Source organism: Eutrigla gurnardus (genome assembly GCF_963514095.1).
Source record: "Eutrigla gurnardus genome assembly, chromosome: 19".
Taxonomy (NCBI): Eukaryota; Metazoa; Chordata; class Actinopteri; order Perciformes; family Triglidae; genus Eutrigla; species Eutrigla gurnardus.
In genome coordinates, this window is record NC_139930.1 from 22,594,417 (window position 1) to 22,609,071 (window position 14,655).

General features: G+C 41.8%; 1 protein-coding gene across 7 annotated transcripts in view; it reads left to right on the forward strand.

Annotated features, from left to right (window-relative positions):
• camk2b2 (calcium/calmodulin-dependent protein kinase (CaM kinase) II beta 2) overlaps positions 1 to 14,655 on the forward strand; it is a 28,295-nt gene that overhangs the window by 3,785 nt on the left and 9,855 nt on the right. For 3 of the 7 annotated variants that reach the window (XM_084036090.1, XM_084036095.1, XM_084036093.1), the window contains exons 3-14: positions 800 to 859; positions 1,104 to 1,158; positions 1,724 to 1,789; positions 5,190 to 5,262; positions 5,937 to 6,039; positions 7,679 to 7,762; positions 7,851 to 7,945; positions 8,520 to 8,642; positions 10,400 to 10,483; positions 10,882 to 10,924; positions 12,445 to 12,516; positions 14,007 to 14,044. In XM_084036090.1, the coding sequence (XP_083892216.1) occupies positions 800 to 859; positions 1,104 to 1,158; positions 1,724 to 1,789; positions 5,190 to 5,262; positions 5,937 to 6,039; positions 7,679 to 7,762; positions 7,851 to 7,945; positions 8,520 to 8,642; positions 10,400 to 10,483; positions 10,882 to 10,924; positions 12,445 to 12,516; positions 14,007 to 14,044 (896 nt within the window). Of the gene's footprint in view, positions 1 to 799; positions 860 to 1,103; positions 1,159 to 1,723; positions 1,790 to 4,421; positions 4,495 to 5,189; positions 5,263 to 5,936; positions 6,040 to 7,678; positions 7,763 to 7,850; positions 7,946 to 8,519; positions 8,643 to 10,399; positions 10,484 to 10,881; positions 10,925 to 12,444; positions 12,517 to 14,006; positions 14,045 to 14,655 lie in introns of those variants that run through there. The other 4 variants (XM_084036091.1, XM_084036092.1, XM_084036096.1 and 1 more) reach the window with 3 other exon arrangements.

Below are 14,655 nucleotides of genomic sequence, written 5' to 3' on the forward strand. Positions count from 1 at the left end.
TAGCAACAATGATGTGATTACAGCAGAGAGATGAGATGACAATGGCTGCATCCGTCTCACATCACCTTTACTAATAACCTTGTCCCTCAGATTCAGGATCTCCGACCTCCCTCTTAACATTTCCTTCCTTCTCCATGTTTCTTCTCTAATTTTGTGTCCCCTTGTTTCCTCTCCTCTCTTCTTCACATTTCTCTGTTTCTCTAATTTCCACTCTTATTGCCTTGTCCTCTTGTTTCCTTTCTTTGTCTCCTTATCTCCTCTTTTCTCCTCCAATCATTTCCACTCATGTCCCCTTGTTCCCATTTTTTTCTATCCTCATATTGTTTCCTCTTCTCTCATCTGCGTTCCCTCGTCTCCTCACCTCTTGTACCCTTGTTTTCTCCTCCCCTTTCTCCTCCTCTTATTTCCTCTCCTCTTTTTTGTTTCCTTTCCTCTCCCCTCATCTTCACGTTTCCTCTCTTGTCGCCTTGCTTCCTCTCCTCTTTTGCACCCCCATCTTGTTTCCTCTCTCTCTCTATCTGGAATGAGAGGTTAAATGGGCATCTGGGACAAACACAGCCCTCAGGCTGATCTCATCGTGTGTGTGTGTGTGTTTGTGTGTGTGTGTGTGTGTGTGTGTGTGTGTGTTTGTGTCACCTTGAGAAAAAAAGTTACTGCATAAGTTTAAACTAGATTTTCCTCCTGCATCATTTTATCTCACGACATGCTTTGTGGTGAATGAAACCTTCGCCGTGTCTTCCTGCTGCCTTCACATGTGTTGTAACTCTGAGATGTTGCTGTCAATGTCCGACTGTTGTAGATCATCAGAAACTGGAGAGAGAGGCCAGGATCTGCAGATTGCTCAAACACTCCAACATCGGTGAGTTGAAACCGCGATGTCAGAGTTGATGTGATGGATACGAGGTTGTTGCTGCAGGAATGAGTCCTAAAAACCCAGAAAAGAGTCGCCATGTTTCAGAGTATCACTAGCCTGATCCTTTAAGGCCACAGAAATAAGGTGTGCGTTATTACAGCAGATGCTGGATGAAGATGAAAAGAAAACATGATGGTTCCTAAAATGAAATGCTTTGATTATTCTGATGCCTCTTTCTGTTTAACTGCAGTTCGTCTCCATGACAGTATCTCAGAGGAGGGCTTCCACTACCTCCTCTTTGACCTGTGAGTTTCCTCCTTCCTCCCTTCCTCCTTGTCTCTTCTCTTTCTCTGCCATACTGTGCTGCTGCCCCCCTCCTTCGTCCTCCTCCCCCTCCTTCTCCCCTGATGCTTCATTTTCCACTCCCTTCCTTCAATCCTCGCTGCATTCGTCTGCTTCCTTACATCCGCATTCCTTCTTCTTCTTCTCTCTTCCTCATCCCCTCCTCGCTTCCAAGGCAGTTCCCCCCGTTACATAACACTCCTCCCCTCCTCCCCACCTCCATCCTTGCGGTTTCCACTTTAGCACACACACACACACACACACACACACACACACACACACACACACGCTCTCTCTCACACACTCTCACGGATACAGCACTCCCCCGCACTGGAGCCAGTCTCCATGGCAACCCAGTCGGAGTGAATCCTGCAGCCGGGGTTTCCCCCTAATGAGGACATCCCCCTCTCGTGTGTGTGTGTGTGTGTGTGTGTGTGTGTGTGTGTGTGTGTGTGTGTGTGTGTGTGTGTGTGTGTGACAGAATGTATATAATGTGCCGTTTTAACCTCCGTCTTTACATTTTTTCAGGGTGACGGGCGGGGAGCTGTTCGAGGACATCGTGGCCAGAGAGTACTACAGTGAAGCAGACGCCAGGTAAAAACCTGATGATGATGATGATTCTTCTTCTTCTTCTTCTTCTTCCTCTGCAGTCCTCCAGCAGCCCTAAAACTTGGCCTCCTCTCATTTGACAATTTTGAAACATTGGATAAATTGTTTTTTTGGGGACAGTTATTTCCGTGTCCCGAATTGCGAGTCGAGGCAGTCCCCCCCCCCCCCCCCCCCCCCATCAGAATTTACAGACAGATGGAAACGTAAACAAGCACAAAATGCAACACACCCCCACGCTGTAGCCTAGCCCGCCCCTCAGGAGGTAGACTTAAATCAATTTGACCGTGGAGGCAGTTTGTGGAGGCGAGAAAGAGAAGAAACGAAGGGGACGGAAATGTTGAAAAGGAGGGAAAGAGGTAAAAATGCAGTAGAAAGATGATCTTTATTTTTCACTCCTCATCCAATCTTTGGCCTTTAAAAAAAATCATATTCAAGGCTCCAAATGACATGTCAGTTTTTTTTTTTTTTTTTTTTTCTAAAGTAGATTTTTATTTTGTTTTGTGGAATTTAAGACTAATCGTCTGTTTTTGCGAATGACTTCAGAATCTGAATAAGAACGTTTTTATTGCCAAGATGTTTGCACATGCAAAGTATGTATGTGGTGATTGGTGCATAAAAAAATGAAATATGAAAATTTAAAAAGGAATAAGAAAAATATAGAATCCCGGTACGACTAGATGAAGTCTATTAAACTGTGAAATAATCAACAATCATGACATCCCTTTGGTAGAATATAAGCACTAGTTTCTTGGGGTGTCCCACAAGGCTCTATTCTCTGTCCTCTTCTATTCACTTCAGAAATATTAACATTCCTGCCATACTACATCATCATGTTATTTTTCACTATCTTGCCTACCGTGACCATTTTAGTACATCCTGATATCTTGCACATGTCGCTTTACTAGTGTAAATAAACCTCATTAGAAGTACTATTCAGTACTGGGACTTTTGGGATTCTTAATTTTAAGAATGCATTATAAAAAATGTTTTGGTGTGACTACAAGCTGAACCAAATCCACTACCATGGGTGGTTTTCAGGATTAATTTGCCTGTAATCTATCAGCACTGTAAAAAAGAAAACTTTTTAGAAATTATTTAAGTTTAATTTAAGTGAATTGAAGCTAAAACAAGCAATTGATTTTGAATTTCAGTGAGGCAGAATTTGCTACGCCTCATGTTTATGTTCACGCCAGTGCTTCCATACTAAATGAGCGTTTGTGTTTGAATGTAGGGCACAGATGCAAGAGTAGCCCTGATAGCTGCCTCAACACATTGAGGATCCATGTTTTTTACTGTAGCTTTATTTCCCTGTTATTTTCTTTCCTCCCCTCTCATCTGCCTTCGTTCTCCCTTGTTTCTTTGCATATATTATGTGTGTGTGTGTGTGTGTGTGTGTGTGTGTGTGTGTGTCACTCAATGTGTTTGTGTGTGGGTGTGTGATTAGCGTGGCTTGATTACTGTCCAACAGTATCTCACTGACAGTTTCTCTGTTCTCCATCTGCACTCAGAATCCCTCCATCCCTTCCCTCCTTTCTCCACCCCGTTAGAGGCGAGGTTCACCCAAATTACAAAAAAAAACATATTTTCTCACTTGAACCACGAGCGGCGTCCAGCCACGTGTTGGGGGTTAGGTTTTTATCCGTCCAGGTTTTGAGATACGTGTCGGTCAGTCGTCTGCTTCGGTCTCAGTACAGTGGAGGAGAGTGGAGTTTAGTTTGTGGGGCTCACAGAGTGAAGTGATGGGAACATTTTCAAGGTGTCTTTCCACGTTAGCGTCCCCATTATTCTGGATAATCCTTGGAGACTACTTATTCAGTGTCAAGTAGTTCCAGTCAGAAATGCTGGCAGTGAGGTCTCTGGATTATCCAGGGTTTTTTGGCTTTGCTGCCGGCGTAGCTTTAGGGATGGTAACGTCAATCCGTCAGTCTAGACGAAGATATCTCAGCAATTTCAACAGACATTCGTGCTCCTCAGAATTGAGGATCCCTTGACTTTTCCTTGAGTGCCACCGTGAGGCTTAGATTTTTTTGTGTCTCACCAACTATTTGACTGATTACCATGAATCATCATTCATGTTCCCCTCAGGATGAATTGTAATGACTTTTCATCTCGTGCCATCATCAGGTCAACATTTTACATTTTTCCGAAAAAAATTACAATTACAAAAGTGAAATTCCCATCCGCTTCAACTGTTCTTTGTGTTGTATTGCTAATCAGAATTGACACGAGAGGGTGGAGCTATTTTTTAAGGCAACAAAAGTGTTACATTTTACTTTCACAAAATGAAAACACACTGTGAAAGGGTTAAATATCCATAATATAATATATGCCAACTATATTTATTCTGAGTGAGGAAGTTTGGTGCTCTTTAGTCATGTTTAACTATCATTTTTAATGCTGTGAACACAAAAAAATCTACACTTTCTGCATCACAAGTTAGAGATAAGTCAGCAAATATGTGTCGTCATGGTGACCTGCCCATGTGATCTTCTGTCCCTCCTGTCAGGTGCCCCCCCCCCCTACATCCCTCTACTTCTCTGTATTACCGTCTTTTATGCCTCCTCTCCCTCCCGTGTTCCCTCCTTTTATCTCCCACCCTGTTGTTTTGTCTCCACAGTCACTGTATCCATCAGATTCTAGACAGTGTGTCTTACACCCACCAACATGACATAGTGCACAGGGACCTCAAGGTGTGTGTGTCTGTGTGTGTCTCATTGTGTTGCATTGCCCTGCACCCTGCTGTCCACGGGTACATGCTTGTGACCGTTTTAATTTCTTGCCTGTGATTTTAAAACAAAAAGAAGAAGAACAAAAGAGATCTGCCTGTGCCTGCTGTCTGTTTTTATTCCTGCGTGTCTGCCTTCTTGCTTTTGGGAATCTTGTTGCACTATTTTAGACGGTCTGAACCAGAATTGTGATTTCCTTTGGGCCCGAGCAGACAGAGCACACAAACTCTGTGTGTGTGTGTGAGAGAGAGAGAGAGAGAGAGAGAGAGAGAGAGAGAGAGAGAGAGAGAGTAAGAATGAAAGGGAGTAAAGTTCAGTGGAGTAACAGCAGCGTCTACTTCAGATGCTTGGAAAACCTGCACAAATGTTTCGTCAAAGGCGGCGCTCCTGAATAAATTACACAGGAAAAGAAGAAATGTGCAGGTTAGACACAGAGTCTCCCACATGGAGCTGCAGCTCCCTCCCACGCCGCCTGACTAATGCTTCTCCAAAATAGCAAACCGCACACCTTCTCCCGGTGTTCACAGATTCACATTTATTGTGTGTGTGTGTGTGTGTGTGTCCTGGGATTGAGATATGGCTGCCTCTGCATGGATGTGACAGTTGCGGGGGATTGAATGTGTTCAGACTAACCTGCCCCCCCTGCTGTTTGCGTGCAGTCATTGCATCCAGCAGATCCTGGAGGCCGTGCTCCACTGCCATCAGATGGGGGTGGTACACAGAGACCTCAAGGTGAGTCACCTGCAGGGGTGTGTCTATGTGTGTGTGTGTGTGTGTGTGTGTGTGTGTGTGTGCGTGTGTGTGGGATTTAATCTGTCTGCGTCTGACTGTTGTACCTCTTCTTGAAGGCTGGTAAGTTCTGTATTTAAACTTGGCATGTCTGTGCATGTCTGTGCACGTGTCCGCCTTCTTGTGTTTCATTGAACTAATGAATTACATTCAAGTGCTGTGTTATTTGGATGCTGTTTTTAATTTGTGAAAGAGAAACCTGACAGCAGCTGAAAATCTTGCAAAACGATAAAAGAGACACAAAACGACAACAAAAGAGACACAAAAACGTGACCAGAGAGTTTTGTGTCTCTGTCAGTTCAGGTGTTTCGCTCCTGTGTGGGAGGAATCACAACAGCTAATATTACCTCATAGTAGAATATTTAAAGTTGTTTATTTGGCATAGATTTATCACACCGAGTAAACAATGTACATATTAATAATTTATACTACATTACTGCCCAATCAGAGCTTTGAATGTGAGTCATAAAACTTTCACTTAAGCCACAAAATGAGACAAAGGAAGCTTGTCGATTTATTCTGTTCGATCCTGGAGGAGGTTTTATGAGACGATGTGTTCAGGGACCTCGTGAAAGCAAGAGTTTTACCGACTGTGTTTGGTGTTTGCTTACATGCAGCCAGAGAACCTGCTGCTGGCCAGCAAGTGTAAGAACGCAGCAGTGAAGCTGGCGGACTTCGGACTGGCTATCGAGGTTCAAGGAGAGCAGCAGGCCTGGTTTGGTATGTTTAACACACACACACACACACACACACACACACACACACACACACACACACACACACACACACACACACACACACAGAGGCCGACAAAATCAGTACTCTCTTTTAAGTAAAAGTAGAAATACCACACGGGAGAAATACTCAAGTAAAAGTCCTGCGTTCACAGTCTTATTGAAGTAAAAGTACGAAATCATCACTTAAAGTACCCAAAATATGCAGAATAATTATGTTTCTGGGTTATAATTATTGGTGCATGAATGTGTTTATCACTTTAATGTTGCAGCTGGTAAAGGCTGAGCTCATGTTAATGACATGTTTATATTCTGCTGTGTGGTTTAATCCATAATAACACATCATCGTTTAGGAGTTGGTTATATGTTCTGTATCAGATCAATGTAGCAAAAAAGTAGCATAACATTTAAATACTCAAGTGAAGTAAAAGTACATCAAAATTGCACTTAAGTAAAGAACCTGAGTAAATGTACTTTGTTACTTTCAGAAATCTTCCTACTAAAACACGCTCATGAAACAACACCTCCTAACATTTGTTTCTGAATGCATCCGACTCAAAGCTGAATTAATCCTATAAGAGAATCTTCAGTCTGTTTCCACCCTCCTCCTCTTCCTCCTCCTCCTCCTCCTCCTCCTCTGAGCCCTGACGTGCAGCAGAGCTGTCACTCTTAATCCTGCAGAGAGGAGAGTCGGCTTCCACAGGACTGTAAACAAGGAGGGATTCATGCCTCCTCTTCCTCTAATATTAGACTCATCTGACTGACGGGACACGTTTTCTTCCTCTTTCTGTTCATTTTGTTCTGTCTTATTATTCTTTTCGGGATGCTAACGAGGACGATGACTAATGGATTTTTAGGAAAGCTCTTCGTCCACATCGAGTCGACTTTCTTGCACGTACTTTGACACCAAGCCAATGTGAAGATCCATCACAGAGGCGCTGCAGCTAAAACCTTCACATTAACCTCTGTCGTCATAAAGCACTTGGTGCAGTCGTTCTTACATTTTGCTGTCTCACAAATTCCCACCATGAAACAACAAAGAAACACGCCCGCTATCCTCTCTATAATAACTCGCATATTTACTCTTTAGTGAGCTTTAAGTTAAGATTTTGGTATCTCTTTTTCCTGTATTTCGGATATGATTCATCACTGGCAGGTGTGGTGTTGCATTCATTTACATGTTTAGCTGAAGAGCTTTTAACGCTGTATGATTTTGGGGGATAAACGTCCACTTTAGAGCGTCAAAAAGCAAAGATGTGGACTGCTTTCTACTCAGAGGTGTTCCTAATATTCTGACCACCTCATGTTTGTAAATGGAAGGAAAGAAACACCTCTTAATGATGAGGTGTTTCCAGGCTAAACACCCATGTGCCATCCTATTTGTTTACTCTTTTTTGTTTTGTGCCTCTTGGCTTTCCCATGTTTTTAATGATATAACACTATGATTTCTTTTCTTCTTCTCAAAAGTGGTGTTTGGTGTTAAAGTCTGATGTTTTGTTGACCCGTCCATCACACCCGACCTCCTCCGTACAAAGACTCTAACATCACCTGACTTCCTGCGTGACTTCCTCGACTGTTGCCCTGGGAAATGCGTGTTTAAAAACTAGACCCTGATGTATGTGCAGGCTTTGCAGGGACTCCTGGCTACTTGTCCCCGGAGGTGCTGAGGAAGGAGGCGTATGGTAAACCTGTCGACATCTGGGCATGCGGTGAGCTCTTTGTCCGTGTGTTTTCTCACCGCCGCCTCCTTGCTCTCCTCCGTGCCACTCAGACAAAGCTTGTATTTTTACTGTGTAGGTGTGATCCTCTACATCCTCCTGGTTGGATACCCTCCGTTCTGGGACGAGGACCAGCACAAACTCTACCAGCAGATCAAAGCCGGAGCGTACGATGTGAGGCGTCACTCCTCTCTGTTTCTCTCACTTTTATGTTGTGCATATGTTTAATATATATAAATTAGGGCTGTCAATCAATTAACATTTTTAATCAGATAAATCACAAGGTATCACCATTCGTAAATATATATGCACCAGAATGTGAAGCCCCCACAAATAGAGATGCACTGATACCACTTTTTGAGTACAAATATTTCAATTTCTGTCCTTGCCGATACAGAGTACTGCTACTTAATAATACCATTACAATTCTAACAGTAACTTTGAAAACGTTCAACTCTGTGTTTTCCTGATACAAACAGAGCAGAGTTTGCAGTAGGGATATTAATAATCAACTGTTTAACCTGCTATCAGTTACACAATTAAAATAAATATTAAAGATAAAAAAGCTACGAGACTCAGAGGAGACACTAACGTTATGTTGTTTATTGATAGTTCCATCATTTTTTTGCGTTAAAAAAATGTGTGCATTAACTCAAAGAAATTAACTGACGTGCGTTAACGCGTTAATTTTGACAGCCCTAATATAAACATACAATATATATCTGTGGGCATGCATGGGTGTGTTTAGTTTCCCTCCCCAGAGTGGGACACGGTGACTCCAGAGGCTAAAAATCTGATCAACCAGATGTTGACAATCAACCCGGCAAAGAGAATCACTGCACAGGAGGCTCTGAAGCACCCATGGGTCTGCGTGAGTACAGACGCATAAATATAGTTCATAACCTCCAGTCACAAAGCTTGATTGTGTCCAGTCTATGTTAGCTATGCTGCTAATACTGTCTATGCTAGCTAATGCTAACACAAGCCGCCAGAAACACACATCTACATTTGTTTCTGAAGCAGAAGGAACAAACATCTGTGTTGCTAACACTATCTTTATCAGGTAGCGCTAACATTAGCAGCCAGAAACAAACATCTACCTTTATTGATATATATTCTATATTCTGGACAAAAGCAACAAACATTTGTTAGCCATGTTGCTAACACTATCTGTCATAGCTAACACTAACACCAGATACAAACATCTACATTTCCTTCTGGAACAGAAAGAAAAACATCTATGTGTGCCAGCAATGTATGCTAGCTAACGCTAACACTAGCAGCCTGAAACAAACTACATTTGCATCTGTGTTAGCAATGATGCTAATGTTCACCAGCCAAAACCAAAAACACAAACATGTCTTACTGTCCTCTTAGATATAATTATGATGTCCTGATTACCGGGGGAAATAATTACATTTATTGTTAACCTTAATGTTCATATGATTAACAAGATATTTGAAATGACACTTCATGTCAAAAAGGTAGCCGACCCCTGGTCTAGGATCAGCACTGTGTGAATATCAGCTTCAATAACGATCGCGGAAAACAGGTCCCGCGGTGTTCTCCCCCGTTACGTCACGCTGTGGAGACGTCCACTAAATGTTCGTTTGTAAATCCTCTTTCAACAGCAAGTTTGTGAACATCTGGCCAAAGCTGCCAAATATCAACACCATCTGTTTCCAAACATGTACTCCGGGATACGTGCAGATTCTGGGTCGGCTTATCTTGAGCGGTTTGTTGCACAGGAGGGCAAAAAGAGCAACGTATCGCAGGGATGAGTGTGTGTGTGTGTGTGTGTGTGTGTGTGTGTGTGTGTGTGTGTGTGCTCTTCATGTACAGAAATCTCAGGATCTTCACACAGGATGCTCTGATATTTGCAGGGGAACAAGTTTATCTTTTTGCTTGTAAAAGTGAGAGGAAAAAGGAAGTTAAAAAATGGAAGGAAAGAAACACCATAATCAGTATATTAAGGTAAATGAAATATTCCAGGATGATGTTTCCAATCATCCGCAGGTGGCAACCTCTGGTTCTGAAAAGTGAAGCCAAAGCTGAAGTGCGTTGAACTGTCATTCTCTCTGCTGGCCATCAGGGGGCGACTCCTCTCTGATTACATAGAAGTCGCTGAGGAAGCAACCCTACTTTGTGATTTATTACCTCAGTAAACATTGTAAACATGCGTTTATGGTCTTCTTCAATGCAGCATGATGTTGATGTTGTCAATTATGCTCCCATTTATTATAATTATTGTTATTATTATTATTAGTCTTTGAGTGTAAAAATTAGGTGACTTAATATTTGGCACAGGCATCAGTTGTGGCGAAAATAGCAGTCTGATATAATTAACAGAAGTACATTTACTAATACATTCTTTTACTTTAAGTGACATTTTAACTGCAGGACTTATATTATTATAATTATTTTAATTCTACAGTACGGCTACACCATGAAGCCAAGCTGAACGTATTCAGCTCCGGGGATTTTTGCCAAAAATGTCGTCACCCAAAGAGCCTCCGAATCAGCAGATAATCTCTGACAGCTCATGCCCACGTAGGGCTGTCGGTGTCAGAGCCGCTCTCCTCTTCCAGCTTCATTCTCAGCATCTCTTTGTCTCCCGTCTCCCCGCAGCAACGCTCCACGGTGGCGTCCATGATGCACCGCCAGGAGACGGTGGAGTGCCTGAAGAAGTTCAACGCCAGGAGGAAACTCAAGGTGTGAACATGAGACACGTTTGTGAATCCGTCCATCCTTTTCAAACCTCTCATGGTGTTTTCACAACATACAACAACATACCGCGTTCCGTAGTACTGTTGGCACTGTGTTGTGTGCTGCATCAATAATCATAATCCAATAATAGAATATGTAATATATATTCTGCATACGTTTCTTTATAAATAATACAAAAAAATAGACAAAAAAGGGAGATGAGATGTGTGCAGAGTAAAAGCGGATAAACTGAACTGAGTATGACAGTGATGTAAGACACAGTTTTATGTTTTACCTCATGCTGCTGCAGCCTTTATGTTCTTATCTGAGGCTGTTTTATTCAGAATAGGGTTGAAAGCTCCTTCACTCTTTCACCCTCATCTTCCCCTCTTCCTCCCCCTCAGGGTGCCATTCTGACCACCATGCTCGTCTCCAGGAACTTCTCTGGTGAGTGCAACGCCTTGAAACGAGGACGGGATGACATGCCATCTGTCTTCTGCCATCTCTCTCTCACACACACACACACACACACTCAGCAGGTTGATGGGCGACAGTGTTAAAGCAGGAAACGCAGCAGAGATATTTGCTAGTTTTTTTTTTTCGTGCAATAATCTCGTACAATGTAACTGATTCTTATCTCGGGCCGAGTTTCAGCCTCTTCGTTCGGTGACATCTGATCCATCACAAAGTACACAAGCAATAAAACATTTCTCTGTAAACGACTCATCATATTCAGTGTCATACGTAACCAGATCCCGGCTCTATTAGCAGAGGGCTCGTGTGTTGGGTTCGCCGCCACCGTAGAGGAATACATCTCGGCGTAGTTGTTCCGCAGGCGCATACCGGGCTGTAAAATGCTTTATTTACAATAAAGAAATATCAGCCCACCGTGTGTAATCGCAGGATGTCACATTCATGGTCCCCGGAGGATTTCATGTTTTTATTTGTTTGTAAATCAGCTGACATTCAAGAAATTTCCCACCAAGGACATAGCAATCACTTGCTGCCTGTTTTAGACCAATTGGCCTTAAAGACACCCAAATATTAATTTTCAGCATAAACACACATAAGTATACGGCTGGATGAACCCGAAATAAACTATTTAGCTGTGATTTGATAGCAATAACCAGATAAAAAGGATGCTGAAATAACTCCATAATGATGGTGATTAGTAATCACTTTATGTCTGAAGTCATGCTTTGTTAGGTCAGTCTGCAAGACGAGAAGCTAACAACTTTTAAAATGCTTGTTTTCTGAATGGAGTCTGGTTGATGGTGCTAGGCTACGCTAACATTGTAGCTGCTCCATCAACACTCCAAATAAGGTCATCTAGGCATAAATACGGCAGCGGTCTTGTTGTTTGTACGGTAGACAGTCTCTGGTTTGAATATTTTTATAATGACCTCTCCAATTTGTTGTAGGTCAGAAGAATTCTGAGTAAAATATGTAATTAGATTAACATTTCACAGTTAAAATATACACTTTTCATTTCCTCAAGTACTGTACTTGAGTACTATTTTGAGGTACTTGTACTTTACTTTTAAAGCGTCTTTGAGCCCCTTGAAAAGCACTATATAAAACCTATGTATTATTATTATTATTATTATTATTTACTTGATTATTTCTATTTTATACTACTTTTATACTTCTACTCCACTACATCTCAGAGGGAAATATTTAAACTTTTATGGCTCTACATTTATTTGACGAGTTTAGTTTCTTTTCAGATTTTTGATGCAAAATAAAAAAAAATCAACTAATACATGATGGTGTAATATTAAACATTTAGTTTTTAAGAATAACATGAGCTTATTCTTGCTGAGAGAATCAAAAGCAGACTGTAGATTTGATGTATAAAATAGTGTCATCTGCATAAAAACGTGCCTTATATTTTGGGCTGGCAGAGATTATATTGTTTATATGACAGAGACATATAAAGTCACTGCCATCCTCCATCTGTGTTTCAGTGGGTCGGCAGACTACAGCGCCGGCCTCCATGAGCGTCGTGCCTGGAACCACCGCTGGCATCGTGGAGCAAGGTAAACTCACCTGAGCCGTACCGTTACCGGGGCGACCTAGCACCAGGTATCGTGTTAGAGGAAGTATGAGGAGGAGGATTTCATTCTTATTTGCATTCCAAGAATAAAGTCAGTGTTGAGAATAATTTCAGTAAATACACACACGTTAGCAGGTAGATTTCAAATAAGTTCAAAATAAATTCTCAACATGGTGACTTTATTTTTTACATTTTTAATTCATCCTTAATATTTCAGTTTTATTGTCAATAGTTTCAACTTTATTCTACCTTCATTCTCAACATTTCAACTTTATTCTCACATGCAAATAAACCAATAATTGTTTTCTGCTCATGCACCTGAAAAATGTACTGATACTCTACATTTTAACACCTTCTTTGCTTGTTTATTTTTTATTTTTTTAATCTTTTTTTACATCTCCTCATTTAAACATCCTTTTCCTCTCACTGAACTTGTCGCAGCCATGATTAAATGGAAATCCCCCCAGAAACACAACATCACACACTCCCCCCCCCCCCCCCAGCTTCTTTTAATCTCTCTTCCTAAATCTTATTTTTTTCCTCCTCCTCTTTCTGCTAATGCCTCTCCAACGTTGGCCAAGGTAAGCAGCCTCGTATCTCATCTGGGAGCCGAGTATTACCATTCACATATCTTTGCTTGGCTGTTGTGCAACACAGTCACATGCCCTCCGGGGAATTAGGAGGCAAATGGTGTGCAGTTTGTGAGCGCTAGCTTGGATGTTGGAATGCCCTCGGAGAAAGGGATGCGTTGATGTACGAGTCGCAGGAAATAAGGATAATTGTGCAGCGCAGCTTTGAAGCTCCTTCATCGTACACGGAGAGCACGGAAGCACCAGAACGCTTGTTTTTTTTATTTATTTATGCCCTCAAAGTGTTGTTTACATTTCCTGCCCATCAATAAACTCTAATCCAGCCGACTCCTGAGATTAACAAACCCATTATCACATACCTGCATCTCCATTCCACTTCCATGCTTTCACTCCTAATCTTCTATGTGAGGCTATGCGTGCATCTGTGTGTGAGTGTATTTGGATTATATGGAGAATTAGTTTGACCCCCCCCCCCCCCCCTCATGATGCCTGATGTTCTCTGCTTATCTAATGCTTTGGGCAGTGGATCAGGGTTAGGAGGTGCCAGTTGGATGGAGATTTTTTTTAAATGTGTGTGTGTTTATTCGTTGGGTTTTAGATGTCTTTTTACGGGACGGAGGGAGGGTTTTCTTTTTTTAGAGGGAGGGATGATTTCTGTCTTCACTTAAGTGGAGAAGGGGAGGACATGGGCGAGGAGAGACCAGCATTGTCACTCTCTTTGGGATCTGCATGTTCACTTTTTTTTTACATGCATGCATCAGCGTGCATCAGCGTTGCATCTGCAGCCGCCGTGTGACTGAGCACTTTTAGAGAGCCGTGGTCATCTGAAGGTGTATGATGTGTACTCTCCCGTCTGAGGGTGTGTCGTTCTGCCTCTCTGCAGCAGCCAAGAGCCTCCTCAACAAGAAGGCTGATGTCAAGGTAAGCTAGCTCCTCTCCTCTCCTACCGCCGCTGTTTTCTCCCGCCTCCCTTTCCTCCTCACATCCTCGGACGCCCTTCGGGCTCAGAACTACTTCTATTATTCCATAAATATTTCCATCTGAGGCATTCGAGGTGACTTTGTAGCTGTAGCGTTCACTTTAATCTTTTTTTTTCTGTAAAGATATTGTTTTTGGCCTTAAAGGCACAGTGTAATCATAATGTAATTTCCTGCCATGTACTTTTCTGTTTCTGTTCATGTTGTAGCTCAGAGATGCATCAATTATTTTAGTAACGTTGGCCTCAACTTTACTCATTCAACCTTATGATTGTCTAATAATATCATACCTTATGGTTAATATAGTCATCCTGATTTTTTTAAATACAAATTAGTTCAGTTCAAACATGCACCACAGTTAGCAGCCATCATTGTAGAAATGATCATTAAATACGATCTAAATCTAATGTGATAGTACTAGTATTGAAACACTTTTTAAAATTTATTTTAAATTTATTTATTTATTCGGACATGTTAAAGACAAAATAAGACAATAAAATAAGTTAAAAAAAAAAAATAATAATACAAAGCAAACAAGCTTTGAAAAAACATCCG